This window comes from Oncorhynchus mykiss, chromosome 18, assembly GCF_057628025.1.
Source record: "Oncorhynchus mykiss isolate SJ-2025 chromosome 18, ASM5762802v1, whole genome shotgun sequence".
NCBI classification, from domain to species: Eukaryota; Metazoa; Chordata; class Actinopteri; order Salmoniformes; family Salmonidae; genus Oncorhynchus; species Oncorhynchus mykiss.
In genome coordinates this window covers 61,675,936-61,696,221 of record NC_143039.1, presented here as the reverse complement: position 1 = coordinate 61,696,221, position 20,286 = coordinate 61,675,936, and the positions used below count along the sequence as shown (strand labels likewise).

The following is a 20,286-nucleotide window of genomic DNA, read 5'->3' as shown; positions in this document are numbered from 1 at the left end:
ATAGCGATGTAGTAAGTTAACCCAACAGCAGTGTAGTACAGCGATGTAGTAACTTAACCCAACAGCAGTGTAGTACAGTGAGTGAGTCCACAGCCCCGCAGTTAGTTAACCCAGCATTCCTGACATTCCACTGCCCTGATGGTGCTTCCCTTCTCTTCCCGCCACACCCAGAGCACTTTCACAGTCACACAGAAAGCAGAGAAAAGCAGACACTACCACACTGTATTAACCCTCTCACTGTGCTGAAGCCTGATCTTATTTAGTCACACACATTAAGAGCTACTATAAAGTACAACACATCCTAACATTACATTCAGCAATGGCTTCATAAAGTTAAAGGCCAAATGCAATAAAAAAAATGTCCGTTTCCTGTGTTTTATATATTTTTCCACACTATGAGATAGGAATAATACTGTGAGATTGTGACAATTATGATAATGCCTTTTGGTGTAAGAGCTGTTTGAAAAGTCTGCCTGAAAAGACCACCTATTCTGGTGGCATAGAGTTTTGAACAGCCTATCACCAGGCAGTAAATGACTTAATAGACCGAATAAGAAAGAGAGTTACAAGCCTGTCTGCCAATAACAGCTAGTTTTCAGTTTTCACCTACCTACTCAGACCACTCCCAGACAGTCCTAGCAAAAAAATGTATGCTAAGAAGCTATTTTGTTTCTTTTTGACCACTTTAATTGAAAACAATCACAGTGAGGAACTTCATTGTTACCCAGAAAGGATTTGATATTGAGATAAAAACGTCTGCATTGTACCTTTAACATTATCAGTCTAGAGAGGGAAACGCCATGGAAAGCACTCAAAGCCAGCATGCAGTTATTGCAATATCTAAGTAATATACACTGAGTATGGACAGAGTAGTAAGGTTTCAAGCAACCCTAATAGGCTCTTGCATATTTTATTTCTGCAGAGCAGACTGAATGTTTTAGATCATGTTCTGATAATATTACTCACAATTTTACATAATAACCAAATATGCAGAGCATGTTACAACAGAGGTCCAGAGAGAAACACATTTGTAGTGATGGCGGTAGTGTGTTTTCCTGTTTGTGTGTGATTAGTGGAACATGGTGCTGGCCTGCTGTGTGACTCTGATAAAGGTGGTTCTGCGACTAAGCTCCTTCAGTTTGGCAGCTCCTACATAGGTACAGGTGGAGCGGAGGCCCCCTAGGATATCTCTGATGGTGTTCTCAACATCTCCTCTGTAAGGAACTTCCACGGTCCTACCCTCTGACGCCCTGCAGAGGGAGAGGAGAACATCAGCACCAACTCGGTATATCTGATAACGCTGAGACAATGTTCAAGCAACATCATGGTGATGTTACTGATCACGATTACAAATCATTTTTATTCAGAGGACACTTAAACTTTGCCTTTTACATCACATTGGTAGCAGCAGTTGGATTTTGAATAACAAAGGTGGGTAAAATAAATGTATTTCACGGGGTATTATACAACAAAACAACGAAGATATCGTGCAACTTCACATCAACAAGTTCAATCTTCTAAGGACTAATTCCAACTCACAGTTACATGCAACAGGTCATTTAGCAGGCCCCCTCACAGTTACATGCAACAGGTCATTTAGCAGGCCCCTTCACAGTTACATGCAACAGGTCATTTAGCAGGCCCCCTCACAGTTACATGCAACAGGTCATTTAGCAGGCCCTCTCACAGTTACATGCAACAGGTCATTTAGCAGGCCCCCTCACAGTAACATCCAATAGATCATTTAGCAGGCCCCCTCATAGTAACATCCAATAGGTAATTTAGCAGGCCCCCTCACAATAACATCCAATAGGTCATTTAGCAGGCCCCCTCACAATAACATTCAACAGGTAATTTAGCAGGTCCCCTCACAATAACATTCAACAGGTAATTTAGTAGGTCCCCTCACAGTAACATCCAACAGGTCATTTAGCAGGCCCCCTCACAGTAACATTCAATAGATCATTCAGCAGGCCCCCTCACAGTTGCATTAAACAGGTCATTTAGCAGGCCCCCTCACAGTAACATTCAACAGGTCATTTAGCAAGCCCCCTCACAGTAACATTCAACAGGTCATTTAGCAGGCCCCCTCACAGTAACATTCAACAGGTCATTTATCAGGCCCCCTCACAGTTACATCCAACAGGTCATTTAGCAGGCCCCCTCACGGTAACATTCAACAGGTCATTTAGCAAGCCCCCTCACAGTTACATCCAACATGTCATTTATCAGGCCCCCTCACCGTAACATTCAATAGATCATTTATCCGGCCCCCTCACAGTAACATCCAACAGGTCATTTAGCAGGCCTCTTCACAGTAACATCCAACAGGTCATTTAGCAGGCCTCTTCACAGTAACATTCAACAGGTCATTTAGCATGCTCTTGCCCATATTGACAGATAGTGGTTGGTAGGTGACTGTGTCTCACCTGTACTCGGCCACTCCCCCTACGTATTTCTTCATGGCGGTGTCTGAGCTCATCCCGTAGAAGAGCTTGACCTTCTTGCCATCCTTCTGGACGACCTCACCCAGACACTGGTCGTGTCCCGCCAGCATGCCCCCCATCATCACAAAGTCAGCCCCTGCACCTGTGGATGAGGATGGAAGCCAATCAGCAACCAGCCATGGACAAGATCAGGTAGTTCAAAATGGTGTCTCCTCGTTTAACAAGGCCCTGCTGTAACTTCTTATGGCTGCAGGGGCAGCATTGAGTAGCTTGGATGAAAGGTGCCCAGAGTAAACGGCCTGCTCCTCAGTCCCAGTTGCTAATATATGCATATTATTATTAGTATTGGATATAAAACACTCCGAAGTTTCTAAGTCTGTTTGAATGATGTCTGTGAGTATAACAGAACTCGAATGGCAGGCAATAACCTGAGAAGAAATCCAAACAGGAAGTGGGAAATCTGAGGTTGGTCGATTTTCAACCCAGCCCCTATTGAATACACAGTGGGATATTGGTTATGTTGCACTTCCTAAGGCTTCCACTAGATGTCAACCGTCTTTAGAAACTTGAATGAAGCTTCTACTGTGATGTGGGGCCGGATGGGAGCTGTTTGAGTCAGTGGTCTGGCAGAGAGCCAGGTCCTGGTCATGTGCATTTCACATGATAGCGACCTGTGTTCCATGGCTTTTCTACAAACAATGGAATTCTCCGGTTGGAATGTTATTGAAGATTTATGATAACAACATCCTAAAGATTGATTCTATACTTAGTTTGAAATGTTTCTAAGACCTGTAATATAACTTTTTGAAGTTTTCGTCCGATGTTCGGCTGGACCTGCACGAGCGTTTGGATAGGTGTACTAAACGCCCTAACAAAAGTAGCTACTTGGACATAAATAATGGACATTATCAAACAAAACAAACATTTATTGTGGAACTAGGATTCCTGGGAGTGCATTCTGATGAATATCATCAAAGGTAAGGGAATATTTAGAATGTTATTTCTGATTTCTGTTGACTCCAACATGCGGATAATTTTTTATCTTTTTCTGAGCGCCGTCTCAGATTATTGCATGGTTTGCTTTTTCCGTAATTAAAAAAAAAAATCTGACAAAGCGGTTGCATTAAGGAGAGGTATATCTATATTTCCATGTCTAACAATTGTATTTTCATCAACATTTATCATGAGTATTTCTGTAAAATGATATGGCTCTGCAATATCACCGGATGTTTTTGGAACTAGTGAACATAACGCGCCAATGTATACTGAGACTTTTTACATATAAACATGAACTTTATCAAACAAAACATACATGTATTGTGTAACATGAAGTCCTATGAGTGTCATCTGATGAAGATCATCAAAGGTTAGTGATGAATTTTATCTCTATTTGTGCTTTTTGTGACTTTCTTTGGCTGGAAAAATGGCTGTGTTTTTCTGTGAGTTGGTGGTGACCTAACATAATCGTTTGTGGTGCTTTCGCTGTAAAGCCTATTTGAAATCGGACACTGTGGTGGGATTAACAACAAGATTACCTTTAAAACGGTATAATATACATGTATGTTTGAGGAATTTTAATTATGAGATTTCTGTTGTTTTGAATTTGGCGCCCTACACTTTCACTGGCTGTTGTCATATCATCCCGTCAACGGGATTGCAGCCCTAAGAAGTTTTAATATAGTCTAACGACCATTCACGCTCAATGTACTAACGGCAGTTATGAAGTCAGGTGGTTCTGTTAGGATAGTGTCTGCTGGTTTTAGTTTTTTCCTTCCAATTAAGACCTAGACAACCAGGTGAGGGGAGTTCCTTACTAATCAGTGACCTTAATTCATCAAACAAGTACAAGGGATGAGCGAAAACCTGCAGACACTCGGCCCTCTGGTGGAATGTGTTTGACACGTGTGTTAGGGGGTCCACATACCGAAAGCTTTAGCCACGTCGCCTGGGCAACTGCAGCCACCATCCTGTGGAAGAGAAAGACATTGTTGGTGTTGTCCAGCTTTTAGATTTTAATGTGGTAATCACTTTGCAATTTAAATAATGGTTAAGAGCGTTGGGCCAGTAACCGAAAGGTTGCTAGATCGAATCCCCGCGCTGACAAGGTAAATATCTGTCATTATGCCCTGAACAAGGCAGTTAACCCACTGATCCTAGGCCGTCATTGTAAATAAGAATTTGTTCTTAGCTGACTTGCCTATTTAAAAAAAGGTCAAATAAAAATGTTTGCTTCTTTCCATTTGCAAGACTAATACTGCCCTCTAGAGGTAACACGTTGCTACAGAGATCGCACCAACATGTGTTTGTCATGGCTGCTTCTGTATTACTAACAAATAGAGAGATGCCTCAAACAACTGTCATCCAATACTTTGTCAGTCCCTGACCCAACCCCAAGACAACTTAATAGAGAGATGACTCAAACAACTGTCATCCAATACTTTGTCAGTCCCTGACCCAACCCCAAGACAACGTAATAGAGAGATGACTCAAACAACTGTCATCCAATACTTTGTCAGTCCCTGACCCAACCCCAAGACAACGTAATAGAGAGATGACTCAAACAACTGTCATCCAATACTTTGTCAGTCCCTGACCCAACCCCAAGACAACTTAATAGAGAGATGACTCAAACAACTGTCATCCAATACTTTGTCAGTCCCTGACCCAACCCCAAGACAACTTAATAGAGAGATGACTCAAACAACTGAATAGCAGTGTGTGTATTCAAAGGGGGGGGGTCTCACTGAGATAATATGTCCTTTGAGGCCGTGGGCGGAGTCTGCACACTCGATAACAGCGCTGAGCTGAGGGTAGCCCACCCCGGTCTTGATACGGGTGGTGCACACTGAGCCTGTCAATAGAGACGTTATTCATTATTACTGTTACATATCAAAGAAGTTCATTAATACAACACCATAATATAGTCTATTGTAATTCCTCACCCCGGTCATTACAACATCCCTTTATGCTACATTAGAGGATTTATTGAATGTCTTTGTTTGTTGCCCGAAGCAGTTAGGTAGCTTGGCGTGTGTGTAGAGATGGAACAGATGTGGACAGTCTCCTTGCCTCCGGGAACACTTAGATTTATGCACCCACCTTGCCAGGGGGAACACTTAGACTGACGCACCCACCTGGTCCGATGCCCACTTTGATGATGTCAGCGCCAGAGAGAATGAGCTCCTCCACCATCTCCCCTGTTACCACGTTGCCAGCCTGCGCATGCACGCACACGTACACGCGTACGCACACGCACACACATACACACACACACACACACACACACACACACACACACACACACACACACACACACACACACACACACACACAGGGAAAATAAAGAGACACAGGCCTCCAGGTTAGATAATAGTAATTATTAGGACACTTCTGTCTTGTTAAACAGACTAAGGAACAACCTCAAATCCTCCATGACCTTTTAGAAGGTACAACCTCATACCCTCCATTACTTTTTAGAAGGAACAACCTCACACCCTCCATTACCTTTTAGAAGGAACAACCTCACACCCTCCATGACCTTTTAGAAGGAACAACCTCACAGGGCCCTCCATGACCTTTTATAAGGAACAACCTCACACCTTTCATGAACTTTTATAAGGAACAACCTCACACCCTATTACCATTTATAAGGAACAACCTCACACCTTTCATGACCTTTTATAAGGAACAACCTCACACCCTCCATGACCTTTTCTAAGGAACAACCTCACACCTTTCATTACCTTTTAGAAGGAACAACCTCACACCCTCCATGACCTTTTAGAAGGAACAACTTCATACCCTCCATGACCTTTTAGAAGGAACAACCTCACACCTTTCATGACCTTTTATAAGGAACAACCTCACACCCGCCATGACCTTTTATAAGGAACAACCTCACACCCTCCATGACCTTTTAGAAGGAACAACCTCATACCCTCCATGACCTTTTAGAAGGAACAACCTCACACCCGCCATGACATTTTAGAAGGTACAACCTCACACCCTCCATTACCTTTTAGAAGGAACAACCTCACAGGGCCCTCCATGACCTTTTATAAGGAACAACCTCACACCTTTCATGACCTTTTAGAAGGAACAACCTCATACCCTCCATGACCTTTTAGAAGGAACAACCTCACACCCTCCATGACCTTTTAGAAGGAACAACCTCATACCCTCCATGACCTTTTAGAAGGAACAACCTCACACCCTCCATGACATTTTAGAAGGTACAACCTCATACCCTCCATGACCTTTTAGAAGGAACAACTTCATACCCTCCATTACCTTTTAGAAGGAACAACCTCACACCTTTCATGACCTATTTATATTCTTTATGCATACATACATGAAGCAAGCAGAAGACATAAAACAAACTGTTGTGGTTGACTAAGGCTGTGTTTATACAGGCAGCCCAATTCTGATATTTTGCCAAGCTATTGGCCCAGCTTTTGCCCAGCTATTGTGTAAACGCAGCCAAAGAGACATCTTTACCATGTGTAGATGCAATGGCTACAATGTGGGCACAATCAGAATGTGGATAAGATCAGGAAAAAAGGACACATGTTAGAACCAGGTATAAACAAGGCAATGGTAACTATCAAGGGCTCAAGACTTGAATGGCAAACTATTTCCTGATCATCCGCCGGCTAAAGATAGATCATGATGTGGACACATAATACATATAAACCTGGATTAAACTATATATATTTTGTATATCTGTATTCATGTTTGCTCAAATGTATTATTAATAAACAAAGAACATTTGATCACCAAAAAATGTATGCTGACTAAGCTAAAATCCATAAAGAAGAGTTAAAATGCAGAGAACTCTCATCTTACCATGATGGTGTGTTTGGGGAACTTGTCCCTGACGGTTTTCACGAATTCCACAAAGTACTCTGAGTAACCGTTGGCAACGTCCAGACAGATGTATTTTATGTCAGGGATAGCCTCCAAGATCTCACACAGTCTCTCTAGATCAGCCTTACCGCTGCCAGAGCTGGCTGCTATGTGCTGGAGGTCAACAATACAATAATGCAGTATGAGCAATTCATTCAATCAAAACACTTCATTAATCCCCAAGGGGAAATTACTTTAGTACTTTACAAGCCTCAGACACCATAGACGATGTTCACATCATGGGGGACATGAAAGAGTATCTGTGGGGACTTCCTGTTTTACCTCTAAGCATTCTGGGTGGTTGACTGCAAAGGTCTTCCACTCATCCAGTGAGTAGTGCTTCTGCATAGCCGTGAAGAGTGTGTGCTGGAGGGAGATATGGAGAGAGAGTCAGTCAGTCTGTCAGTCCGTCCGTTTATCCGTCAGTCAGTCAGCCAGTCAGAGGGGGATGAAAGGGAAAGGCTGTGTGTTACTCTCACCTTGCTGAGGACCCGGGCCATCTCAAAGGTCCCTGTGGTGTCCATGTTGGCAGCGATGATGGGGATGCCATGGTAGGTCTGCTTAGAGTTACGGAATGTGAACGTCCTTGCCAGGTCAACCTGAAAGCATTGAGATATATGTTGATTTAGCATGCAGACACAAGTGGACATCAAGCCAGGGTTAGGGTTAGTGATATCCTGTCGTCATATGAAGGCCTTTCTGGGCTTGAGTTAAACTGAGTGGAGTGTGAGTCAGCTCAGTGCTACGGTTACAACCAGGTTTGGGCCCGAGGCCAAGCCAGGAGCTCAATTTAATCACCCCCCAGAACAGAGGAGGTGGATAAGGGATGTAATACAATGATGGACCTGATTAAATGGGGACCTCCTCCACAGGGTTCTTCATGATTAGGGATCTTTGACCGCAGCCTGGATAACCTATTTTTAGAGGAAGTCTAAGTACAGCACATCATGCAGGCAAAAACATAAGTTATTAAAACATCCGTATTACTTTCTGAAAGGTAAAAGCTACCTGATTCCACCTAATACCAATCGACTGTACCTTAATCTCCCTGACCCAAAGTACAGGCAAAGGCCTTTGATAAACACACAGTAGGATGGGTTACATACTGTACACCAGCGTGAGGGTGAAGCTTCAGGCTTTATCCAACTCACAATATGTGTCTGTGCTGCTGAGACAGAGAACACTTCACTGTGTTGAAGGGGATGTGCTGAATCATTTAGATTAGCTCTGGCAGCCTGTAACCGGACCCCTAGTGATCTCAGAGAGAGAGACAGAGAGAGAGAGAGAGAGAGAGAGAGAGAGAGAGAGCGAGAGATTGGCCAAGGGTATCAGGTATTGCACAGCTCAAAGCTCTGTCTACTCAGCGGCAGGTTGTTTGGTTGGTTCTTATCTAGGAGCTCAGTTGGCTGGAGAGTGACTGACTGGTTTAAACATGGGTCTCTAAAAATGACATCACTCATAGCTTGACACCAGTAAGTGTTTGCTGATCAATAGCTAATATTTATTTAACTCCCACCAAAAGTGAATATAATTTCTGCTGAAATTGCCAGCCTCCTCTTCATTTCACAGACAGCACTTACTGTTTCATCTCCATATTAAATTGAGGGGAGCAACATTTATAGCCCCACATTTCATTATGCCAGTATTACATGTCCAGTCAAGGAGACATGGGGCTGGGCGGTGGGAGAGGTGAGAGTGTGAATAACCAATGTTCCGGTTAGAGCAAAAAACTCCCTCTGCCTCTGCTCTGTTGCTGTGAATTCCTCTCAACAGGAAATCGATAAGTCACAGAGCGTTTCCCGTGAACTCCACCTGCGACTGGACGTCCACTAGTCTCTTTCAGTGGCCTGTGTCTCTTTCGCTTCTCTCTCTCTTTCTCTCTCCCTCTTCTTCTCCCTCTCCCTCACCCTCTCCTAGATCGATAGCCCTGAGAGAGGAGTAATGGTAGGTGCCTGGCCCCACTGTGGTCTCAGCCCTGGAGTGACTATGGCTGTAGATCACCTGGACTAAAGCTAGAAAGCAGGGGGGCTGGGAGGAAGGGATGCTGGGAGGCAGGGGGGCTGGGAGGCAGGAAGGCTGGGAGGCAGAGGGGTTGGGAGGCAGGGGGCTGGGAGGCAGTGGGGCTGGGAGGCAGAGGGGTTGGGAGGCAGAGGGGTTGGGAGGCAGGGGGGCTGGGAGGCAGTGGGGCTGGGGGGTTGAGGGGCTGGGAGGCAGTGGGGCTAGGAGGCATGGTATGCTGGGAGGCAGGGAGGCTGGGGGTTTGGGGTTGGAGCAGGGAGTCTGGGAGCTGGGCTGGAAAGGAGGGAGGGAGGCTGGGAGCTGGGCTGGTGGGCAGGGAGGCTTGGAGCTGGGCTGGAAAGGAGGGAGGCTGGGAGCTGGGCTGGGGGGCAGGGAGGCTTGGAGCTGGGCTGGTGGTCAAGTAGGCTGGGAGCTGGGCTGGGGGGTTGAAGCAGGGATGTTGGGATCTGGGCTGGGGGGCTGGGAGGGTGGGAGCTGGGCTGGGGGGCAGGGAGGCTGGGAGCTGGGCTGGAAGGGAGGGAGGCTTGGAGCTGGGCTGGTGGTCAAGGAGGCTGGGAGCTGGGCTGGGGGGTTGAAGCAGGGATGTTGGGATCTGGGCTGGGAGGCTGGGAGCTGGGCTGGGGGGCAGGGAGGCTGGGAGCTGGGCTGGAAGGGAGGGAGGCTTGGAGCTGGGCTGGTGGTCAAGGAGGATGGGAGTTGGGCTTTGGGGTTGGGGTTGAAGCAGGGATGCTGGGATCTGGGCTGGAAACTGGGAGGCAGGGAGCTGGGCTGGGGGGTTGAGATTGTAGCAGGGATGCTGGGATCTGGGCTGGGGGGCTGGGAGGCAGGCAGCTGGGCTGGGGGCTTGGAGGCAGGGAGCTGGGCTGGGGGGCTTGGAGGCTGGGAGCTGGGCTGGGGGGCTTGGAGGCAGGGAGCTGGGCTGGGGGGCTTGGAGGCAGGGAGCTGGGCTGGGGGGCTTGGAGGCTGGGAACTGGGCTGGGGGCTTGGAAGCTGGGCTGGGGGGCTTGGAGGCTGGGAGCTGGGCTGGGGGGCTTTGAGGCTGGGAGCTGGGCTGGGGAGCTTTGAGGCTGGGAGCTGGGCTGGGGGGCTTGGAGGCAGAGAGCTGGGCTGGGAGCTGGGCTGGAGGGCTTGGAGGCTGGGAGCTGGGCTGGGGGGCTTGGAGGCTGGGAGCTGGACTGGAGGGCTTGGAGGCTGGGAGCTGGGCTGAGGGGCTGGGAGGCAGGGAGCTGGGCTGGAGGGCTAGGGGACTTGGAGGCTGGGCTGGGGGACTTGGATGCTGGGAGCTGGGCTGGAGGGCTTGGAGGCTGGGAGCTGGGCTGGGGGGCTTGGAGACTGAGAGCTGGGCTGGGGGGCTTGGAGGCTGGGCTGGGGGGCTTGGAGGCTGGGAGCTGGGCTGGGGGGCTTGGAGACTGGGAGCTGGGCTGGAGGGCTTGGAGGCTGGGAGCTGGGCTGTGGGGCTTGGAGGCTTGGAGCTGGGCTGGGGGGCTTGGAGGCTGGGAGCTGGGCTGGGGGGCTTGGAGCCTGGGAGCTGGGCTGGAGAGCTTGGAGGCTTGGAGCTGGGCTGGGGGGCTTGGAGGCTGGGAGCTGGGCTGGGGGGCTTGGAGGCTGGGAGCTGGGCTGGAGGGCTGGGGGGCTTGGAGGCTGGGCTGGAGGGCGTGGAGGCTGGGAGCTGGGCTTGGAGGCTGGGAGCTGGGCTGGAGGGCTGGGAGGCAGGGAGCTGGGCTGGGAGGCAGGGAGCTGGGCTGGAGGACTGGGGGGCTTGGAGAATGGGAGCTGGGAGCTGGAGGGCAGGGGTTGGAGCAGGGATGCTGGGGATGCAGGTCAGTCCATCACTGCAGGCCCATTAAATAATAGCCTGACAAAGCGGGGGAACTCCGGCCTCCCCACTGGACTCAGGGGTAGATGTGACATAGTAAATGTAAATCTGTCTCCCTCCATTTAGTATCATATGTTACGTTTTGTATGGTATGTATTCATTTGTGGATGTCCATCATCCATTTAGTTTGATATGTTACTAATTACTATTCTGATGATATGTTACGAATTTAAATGTGTTGTAGCCAACGTTAGCTAGGTGGTTAACATTAGCTCGGCTAGGATTATGGTTAGGGTTAAGGTTAGGGTTTAAGATTAAGGTTAGGGGTAGGGGTAAATGTTAGGGGTTAAGGTTTCTGTCTTATGTAACCGTACCAAACGTAACATCATACTATTTTGAGTGTCACAGATTTATGTTTACTATGTTATGTCTTTCAGGTCAGGTTGTCCACACACACCCCCTGACATCATGCTGCAGTGAAGCTCAGGGAGAGAGGGAAAGAGAGAAGGAAAGAGAGGGAGGGAGGGAGTCTGCACTTCAGCATCTCTTATACCATGCTGCGTGATATAGCTACCATCTCCATTCACATCTAAACACTGATCCCAACTGCTACTGCAGTCTTTTCGCTTCCTCTTCTGCTGCAGGCTATCCAATCAATAGTACTAGGGCGTGGCTGATTATCTGCATATCATTATATGTACATGATATGTCCAATCATACATTCAATACTGAAGTCTCAGTGTTAAATTGGAAGCTATTATGCGTAATGATGTAAAATATTGTAGATGTGATGTGTTGTGGATCTCAGGAGTAAACCATGTGTTATACGGTAGAAACGGTTTCACCCGGTGGCTGTCCAGAGAGACAGTAGAATACTTCAGCAGAGAAAATAAGAGCTGCCTGGCCGCAGGCACTGAATGAATGAACACTGAACAGATAGGAGGGAAAAAAATGTGTGCTCCCATGTTACACTCCAGTGTGTCTAGTACTCTACAGCAGATATGCATGTGTCCTATCACGCCTGTTGACCCTTGGATGTGTGTATTAAATGGTGTGTGTGTGTGTCTGGAAGTGTTAAACTATTCTTGTGGGGACCAGAAGTCCCCATAAGAATAGTAAACAAACAAACATTTGACCAACTGGGGACATTGTGTTGGTACCCACAAGGTCAAATGTTATTTTTAGAGGGTTTAAGGTTAAGGTTAGAATTAGTGTTAGGGTTAGAAGCTAGGGTTAGGTTTAGGGTAAAAGTTAAGGTTAAGGTTAGGTTTTTTTGGGTCAAGGTTAGGGTTAGAGTACTGGTTAGGGAAAATAGGATTTTGAATGAGACTGAATTGTGTCCCCACAAGGTTAGCTGTACAAGACTGTGTGTGTGTGTATCTCTTTGTCTTATTCCAGTAGGCCCTCTGCATGTGGAAAATGCTCTCATTGACAGTTAGCACATAGAGCTCTGCAGGACTATTTTTAAACAGATTTTCCAAGAAGCGTCCTCCTGTCTCATGTTGCCCCCTACATTGACACACAGTAAACCCTGATGCCAAACTACATGGTTTAGTGTCTGGGTTTAGTTTAAGACCCAAGAGCAAGGTAAGAGCTGACATGCCATAGGCCTAGACTGGGCTACTGGCTCATGTCTTGACATGACTGTATGCTTCTACACAGCAGGCCTAAAACAAACCCTTGTCTCTGTCACCCAAGAGAAGGTCACCGACTCCCCTAAGTCCCTCCCTCTTCTTGTTCAGAATTTCTATCATGCACACATACATAACTCATACATATATTTATACTGAGTACCCTTGATCTAAATTACTCTCAAATTAATCAAGTAGTCTGACATGTCCTCCTTATTCAGATACAGTAACGAATTGTGGTTACAGATCAATAACATCAACACCAGCCACTACAAATAGGTAATAAGATGTTCCCTGTAATAATGCCAAGGACATAAACAACACACAGCAAACCCAGAGGAACACAACGTACAATTCCCCATCCCCTTACCACCAGTCCCTTATCCCCATTCACAATTCCCCTACCTCATGTCCCCTACCGCCAGTCCCCTACCTCTAGTCCCCTACCTCCTGTCCCCTACCGCCAGTCCCCTACCTCCAGTCCCCTACCCCCAGTCCCCTTACCCCCAGTCCCCTACCCCCATTCCCCATTCCCCTACCTCCTGTCCCCTACCTCCAGTCCCCTACCCCCAGTTACACACCTCCAGTCCCCTACCCCCATTCCCCATTCCCCTAACTCCTGTCCCCTACCTCCAGTCCCCTACCCCCAGTTACACACCTCCTGTCTCCTACCCCCATTCCCCTACCCACAGGTACATACCCCAGTCCCCTACCCCCAGTCCCCTTACCCCCAGTCCCCTACCCCCAGTCCCATACCTCCAGCCCCCTAGCCCCAGTCCCCTACCCCCAATACCCTACCCCCAGTCCCATACCTCCAGTCCCCTACCTCCAGTCCCCTACCTCCAGTCCCCTACCCCCAGTTCCATACCTCCAGTCCCCTACCCCCAGTTCCATACCTCCAGTCCCCTACCTCCAGTCCCATACCTCCAGTCCCATACCTCCAGTCCCCTACCAGCCCCCAGTCCCCTACCTCCAGTCCCCAACCCCCAATCCCCTACCCCCAGTCCCATACATTCAGTCCCCTACCCCCAGTCCCATACCTCCAGTCCCCTACCCCCAGTCCCATACCCCCAGTCCCCTACCTCCAGTCCCTTACTCCCAGTCCCATATATCCAGTCCCCTACCTCCAGTCCCCTACCTCCAGTTCCCTACCCACAGTCCCCTACCCACAGTCCCCTACACACAGTCCCCAATTCCCCAGCCCCTTCTAGGCCTACCTCTGACCTGCTCTTCAGACTGCTCCTCTTGGGTCTGAATAGGACATCCTTAAAGTCCAGTTTGAGGTCTGCATCTACACGGGGCATAGTTGCTGAGGTTGCTACAACGGAGGCTGAGTTACGGAGGATCACAGAGGAGGCTCTTCCGAGGCACCAGGTTGCTGTGGTCTTCGTAGGTCTCAAGCCCCAGCCACCAAACCCGAACCTCCAGGAGCGCAGCGTATTTATAGTGTATGGGATGCCGTCCCAGCCCAGGCCCACATGGCTTTATTTGGTGTGGCCCCGGACTCTCTTGCTCTTTCCCCTTCCCTCTCTCTCTCTCCCTCCTCTCCTCTCCTTCTCTTTCCCCTTCCCTCTCTCTCTCTCCCTCCTCTCCTCTCCTTCTCTTTCCCCTTCCCTCTCCTCTTTCTTTCTTCTTTTCCCTTTCTCCCTCTCCACTCCCTTTCCCGCGACAGAGTGGCAGCAGCAGCCGCGGAGGTGACACACATATCTTGTAAACACACACACGCCTTAACGTAGGCACACTGCAGTGAGACTCAGCAGCACTGCAGCACTGTAGAGCACACCTTCTGTCCAGTAGGGGCATTACTCCCTGTGCAGCCCCGACACTGATATCAATACCCTGAGACAGAGACAGAGAGAGAGAGAGAGAGAGAGAGGAGAGAGACAAGAGAGACAAGAGAGACAGGGGAGAGAGAGAGAGAGAGAGAGGAGAGGAGAGAGAGACAAGAGAGACAAGAGAGAGAGGAGAGAGACAAGAGAGACAAGAGAGGTAGAGTAGAGAGACAAGAGAGACGAGAGAGAGAGAGAGAGAGCGAGAGGGGAGAGGAGAGAGAGAGAGAGAGAGAGAGAGAAGGGAGAGAGTGTGTTTGGGGACTATGTGGATAATCCTTATTTTCCTCTTTAAAAATAGAAAATAACGTTTTTCAATGTGTTTATTACTTTCAAATGGACCATGTCCATAAGGATCAATCCCTGCTTTAACAACGCACAAACATGGTACTTTAAGCATAATCACTTTGGCCACAAGGTGCCACAATAGCTTAAGAAATACAGCCGTGTGTGCTTCGGTACTGAAATTTGTGATACAGTTGAGCTTTTCCAGGTACTTTTCCAAGATTCAAAATCCAGGGTTGAAGTCCAGGTCTCCTCTACATAAAACTGTAATAACCTCACAGCGAATACCTAAAGTAACTACATCATATAGCCAACTCATGATGGTAATAACCATTTGATCTTTCACCCCTTTTACAGTATAACTTTCTTACCATATTTTTTTTTTTTTTTTTTTACCTTTATTTAACTAGGCAAGTCAGTTAAGAACAAATTCTTATTTTCAATGACGGCCTAGGAACAGTGGGTTAAATGCCTGTTCAGGGGCAGAACGACAGATGTCAGCAACCTTGTCAGCTCGGGGATTTGAACTTGCAACCTTCCGGTCCAACGCTCTAACCACTAGGCTACCCTGCCGCCCCAGAGTCCAATGGCGGTGAGCTTTACACCACTCCAGCTGATGCTTGGTATTGAGCATGGTGATCTTAGGCTTGTGTGCGGCTGCACGGCCATGGAAACCCATTCTATGAAGCTCCCGATAAATAGTTATAGTGCTTGTGTGGCCTACCACTATCACGGCTGATCCATTGTTGCTCCTAGACGTTTCCACTTCAAAATAACATCACTTACAATTGACCGGGGCAGTTCTAGCAGGGCGGACATTTGACGAACTGACTTATTGGAAAGGTGTCATCCTATGACAGTGCCACGTTGAAAGTCACTGAGCTCTTCACTGGCCATTCTAATGCTATTGTTTGTCTATAGAGATTGCATGGCTGTGTGCTTGATTTCACACCTGTCAGCAATGGGTGCGACTGAAATTGCCGAATCCACTCACTTTCGGCCACATACTTTCGGCCATGTAGCGTATGTATAGTAGGTGAACGTCCACGTGGTCACCACCACTGCAAGTATGGCCACTATAGTGGAGGGAGGGGGAACTTAGGTCACTTTTACCCTCCTTTATATTTTATGATTAGGGTTGTGACGTCCCTCCCACTTTGTCTGCTGGGATCTCCTGTTTGGTGGTCTGCTTGTTGCTGTAGACCAGTGGGCTGAGCTAGGAGGATCGTCAGCTGATGTGGTGCACCTGGGCAGGCTTGGCCTGCAGGCTATAAAGGGTGGCCACATCAGCCAACACTCTCTCTCTTCCCTGACTGGCAGGCTGGCTTCCACCATCTTTAGTTTTTGGTCTGTTTTCACCATACAACACCCTCTCCACTCATCCACACACAGCGTACACTAATGATCCTACATTTGTCCACAGCTTATGTTACATTTTTGTATTTGTTAATATTAAGTTTAATAAACGTGTTCCTTTTTACATGTAAGTCATGCATGGTCTCCCTTTGTTGTTAGGAACTATGAGCCAGGTCGTAACAGGGTTGACCCGTCTATTACAATAGATGTGTTTTTGCATTAGGTTTTAGCCATCTATTTACCCATGGTGCTTAGGGTTTACCCAAGGATTCTTTATTCCTATGTATCACTGCAAGAAATATCCAGCATAAGAAGCAGCCTAGTGTACTTTACAGAATGTACACCATATAAACCTGCATCAGCAAGTTGAACAAGATGAGACTTCACGTGTGTGTGTGTGTGTGTGTGTGTGTGTGTGTGTGTGTGTGTGTGTGTGTGTGTGTGTGTGTGTGTGTGTGTGTGTGTGTGTGTGTGTGTGTGTGTGTGTGTGTGCGTGCGTGCGTGCGTGCGTGCGTGCGTGCGTGCGTGCGTGCGAGTGTGTGTGTTATCGGTGTGTGTGACACTGGAAATATGTAGGTGGAAGTGCACTCGGTCATTGCTGGTTGTGTGTGTGTGTGTGTGTGTGTGTGTGTGTGTGTGCGTGCGTGCGAGTGTGTGTGTTATCGGTGTGTGTGACACTGGAAATATGTAGGTGGAAGTGCACTCGGTCATTGCTGGTTGTGTGTGTGTGTGTTTGTGTGTCTGTGTGTGTAACTACTGGGGAGTAGGTCAGTGACAGACATCTTTAGTAAAGCCAAGTAGCAGAGAACAGAACAGATGGTTTGAATTGTTTGCGTGGAGAACATTTTATAGCCTTAGGTATTTTTTCTCTTTTTTTTCTTCCTCCCCTCCCTCCTATCAACAGCACCCCCAACCTCTCCCCTCCCTCCTATCAACATCCCCCCCACCCCTCCCCTCTCTCCTATCAACAGCACCCTCCACCCCTCCCCTCCCTCCTATCAACAGCACCCTCCACCCCTCCCCTCCCTCCTATCAACAGCACCCTCCACCCCTCCCCTCACTCCTATCAACAGCACCCCCCACCCCTCCCCTCCCTCCTATCAACAGCACCCTCCACCCCTCCCCTCCCTCCTATCAACAGCACCCCCAACCCCTCCCCTCCCTCCTATCAACAACACCCCCCACCCCTCCCCTCCCTCCTATCAACAGCACCCTCCACCCCTCCCCTCCCTCCTATCAACAGCACCCCCCTCCCCTCCCTCCTATCAACAGCACCCTCCACCCCTCCCCTCCCACCTATCAACAGCCCCCTCCACCCCTCCCCTCCCTCCTATCAACAGCACCCTCCACCCCTCCCCTCCCTCCTATCAACAGCACCCTCCACCCCTCCCCTCCCTCCTATCAACAGCACCCTCCACCCCTCCCCTCCCTCCTATCAACAGCACCCCCAACCCCTCCCCTCCCTCCTATCAACAGCACCCCCAACCCCTCCCCTCCCTCCTATCAACAGCACCCTCCATCCCTCCCCTCCCTCCTATCAACAGCACCCTCCACCCCTCCCCTCCCTCCTATCAACAGCACCCTCCACCCCTCCCCTCCCTTCTATCAAAAGCACCCTCCACCCCTCCCCTCCCTCCTATCAACAGCACCCTCCACCCCGCCCCTCCCTCCTATCAACAGCACCCTCCACCCCTCCCCTCCCTCCTATCAACAGCACCCCCAACCCCTCCCCTCCCTCCTATCAACAGCACCCCCAACCCATCCCCTCCCTCCTATCAACAGCACCCCCAACCCAAAACATTTTCCCGCGGCCATGAATGTATGTGTATGTGGGGAGGGCAACACTATTCGGGAAATGAGAGGAAAGGGGCTTCTAATTTGGCAGACTAGAGCAGACATGAAAACAGCAGGGGACATAATAAGCAATGGGGGGGTTCAGGATGCCTCCTGGTATGAGTTTGATTATCTTTCGTAACAGTAACTCTAAGTCCATTGTATTTTGCGCCATGCACTAAATAGGCCACAGTCTGTCATTTCAGACCAAGTATCTGTAAGTAAAGATGATACAAGACTTTAAGTAGGCCAGAAGAACGTGTACAATACAAGGAAAGGAATGTTAGAGTTGTTTACTTTAAACGAGTGCTGTTCCTTTTGCTGTAGGTCACTCTCCTTCTGAGAACACACTTAAAAATACACTCTTAGAAGACAAGGGTGCTGCTAACTAGATCTATAGTGGCTAGTCCCCATAGGGGAATCCTTTATGGTTGTATGTAGAACCCTGCCAAATGTTCTACCTAGAACCCCCTATAAAGGGTTCTTCCTCTGACTCCTTGTAAATTGTTCTTCCGAGACCCATCTATTAAAGTGTCTACTTAAAACCTATGTATTTTATAATCTAAGGGTTCTAAATGGAACCCTCATTGAATGGTAGAATCCTTTTATCTTTTGATACAAAATGAGCATTCTAAACTGATGATTTTTTTCAAACTAAAATAAGGAGGACTTGCACTCACCAACCATCAAGGAGCTGAATGCATTTCAATGCATTACATTCACACTAAGACCTCCGGCCACTCTCTCACTCTGTCTGCATGGGTCTGTAAACTGTAATGATTCCTAAGCCATTGAAAGCTATCTCTGCCTAGCCATGAGATTGGAGAGTGTCTGAAGATAACTTTGAGAATATAAAGTCAACAGAGATGAAGTTGGAACACGCTGGACGGGTATTTAAGATAATGACTCCAGCATGGATTAATAGATTAGACTTTCATTGGATCTCTAGTTTACCCCTCCCTTTTTATTTATATCTCTCGCCATCCTGTTCTCTCTCTCTCACTCTTTCTCTCTGTGTTAACCTCTCCCTCCTGTTCTCTCTGTGTTAACCTCTCCCTCCTGTTCTCTCCCTCTCCCTCCTGTTCTCTCTGTGTTAACCTCTCCCTCCTGTTCTCTCTGTGTTAACCTCTCACTCCTGTTCTCTCTGTGTTAACCTCTCCCTCCTGTTCTCTCTGTGTTAACCTCTCCCTCCTGTTCTCTCTGTGTTAACCTCTCACTCCTGTTCTCTCTGTGTTAACCTCTCCCTCCTGTTCTCTCTGTGTTAACCTCTCCCTCCTGTTCTCTCTTTGTTAACCTCTCCCTCTTGTTCTCTCTGTGTTAACCTCTCCTTTCTGTTCTCTGTGTTAACCTCTCCCTCCTGTTCTCTCTTTGTTAACCTCTCCCTCTTGTTCTCTCTGTGTTAACCTCTCCTTTCTGTTCTCTGTGTTAATCTCTCCCCCCTGTTCTCTCTGTGTTAACCTCTCCTTCCTGTTCTCTGTGTTAACCTCTCCTTTCTGTTCTCTCTGTATTAACCTCTCCCTCCTATTCTCTCCCTCTCCCTCCTGTTCTCTGTGTTAACCTCTCCCTCCTGTTCTCTGTATTAACCTCTCCCTCCTGTTCTCTCCCTCTCCCTCCTGTTCTCTGTGTTAACCTCTCCCCCCGGTTCTCTCTGTGTTAACCTCTCCCTCCTGTTTTCTCTGTGTTAACCTCTCCCCCTGTTCTCTGTGTTAACCTCTCCCTCCTGTTCTCTCTGTGTTAAACTCTCCCTCCTGTTCTCTCTCTATTAACCGATCCCTCCTGTTCTCTCTGTGTTAACCTCTCCCTCCTGTTCTCTCCATCTCCCTCCTGTTCTCTGTATTAATCTCTCCCTCCTGTTCTCTCTGTGTTAACCTCTCCTTTCTGTTCTCTGTGTTAACCTCTCCCTCCTGTTCTCTCTGTATTAACCTCTCCCTCCTGTTCTCCGTGTTAACCTCTCCCCCCTGTTCTCTGTGTTAACCTCTCCCCCCTGTTATCTCTGTGTTAACCTCTCCCCCCTGTTCTCTGTGTTAACCTCTCCCTCCTGTTCTCTCTGTGTTAACCTCTCCCTCCTGTTCTCTCTGTGTTAACCTCTCCCTCCTGTTCTCTCTCGATGAACCGATCCCTCCTGTTCTCTCTGTGTTAACCTCTCCCCCTGTTCTCTGTGTTAA

General features: G+C 48.2%; 1 protein-coding gene across 3 annotated transcripts; it reads right to left on the bottom strand.

The window, feature by feature from the left end:
- Positions 1–664: 664 nt before the first annotated feature.
- Positions 665–14,791, bottom strand: LOC110496858 (GMP reductase 1). 3 transcript variants are annotated; one of them, XM_036953271.2, is made up of 10 exons: positions 14,036–14,791; positions 8,504–8,601; positions 7,832–7,951; positions 7,635–7,718; positions 7,293–7,466; positions 5,582–5,663; positions 5,192–5,298; positions 4,372–4,414; positions 2,430–2,589; positions 665–1,250 (listed from the first exon to the last, which is right to left on the bottom strand). In XM_036953271.2, the coding sequence occupies exons 3-10, from the start codon at positions 7,874–7,876 to the stop codon at positions 1,070–1,072; spliced, it is 876 nt and encodes a 291-aa protein (XP_036809166.1). In that variant the 5' UTR covers positions 7,877–7,951; positions 8,504–8,601; positions 14,036–14,791; the 3' UTR covers positions 665–1,069. The 3 variants fall into 3 exon arrangements, with proteins under 3 accessions (XP_036809166.1, XP_036809165.1, XP_090065182.1); XM_036953270.2 differs by lacking the exon at positions 8,504–8,601 and having other exon boundaries at positions 14,036–14,613; XM_090209056.1 differs by lacking the exons at positions 7,293–7,466; positions 7,635–7,718; positions 8,504–8,601 and having other exon boundaries at positions 14,036–14,573.
- Between the last annotated feature and the right edge of the window lie 5,495 nt (positions 14,792–20,286).

Bases quoted from the DNA above. Each gene is read 5' to 3' on its own strand.
- LOC110496858 (XM_036953270.2), bottom strand. From the start codon at position 14,122: ATGCCCCGTGTAGATGCAGACCTCAAACTGGACTTTAAGGATGTCCTA. The intron at 5,299-5,581 runs GTGGGTGCGTCA...CTCTATTGACAG, and splicing joins CAAAGTGGGCATCGGACCAG to GCTCAGTGTGCACCACCCGT. The intron at 2,590-4,371 runs GTATGTGGACCC...CCTCATCCACAG, and splicing joins CGACGTGGCTAAAGCTTTCG to GTGCAGGGGCTGACTTTGTG.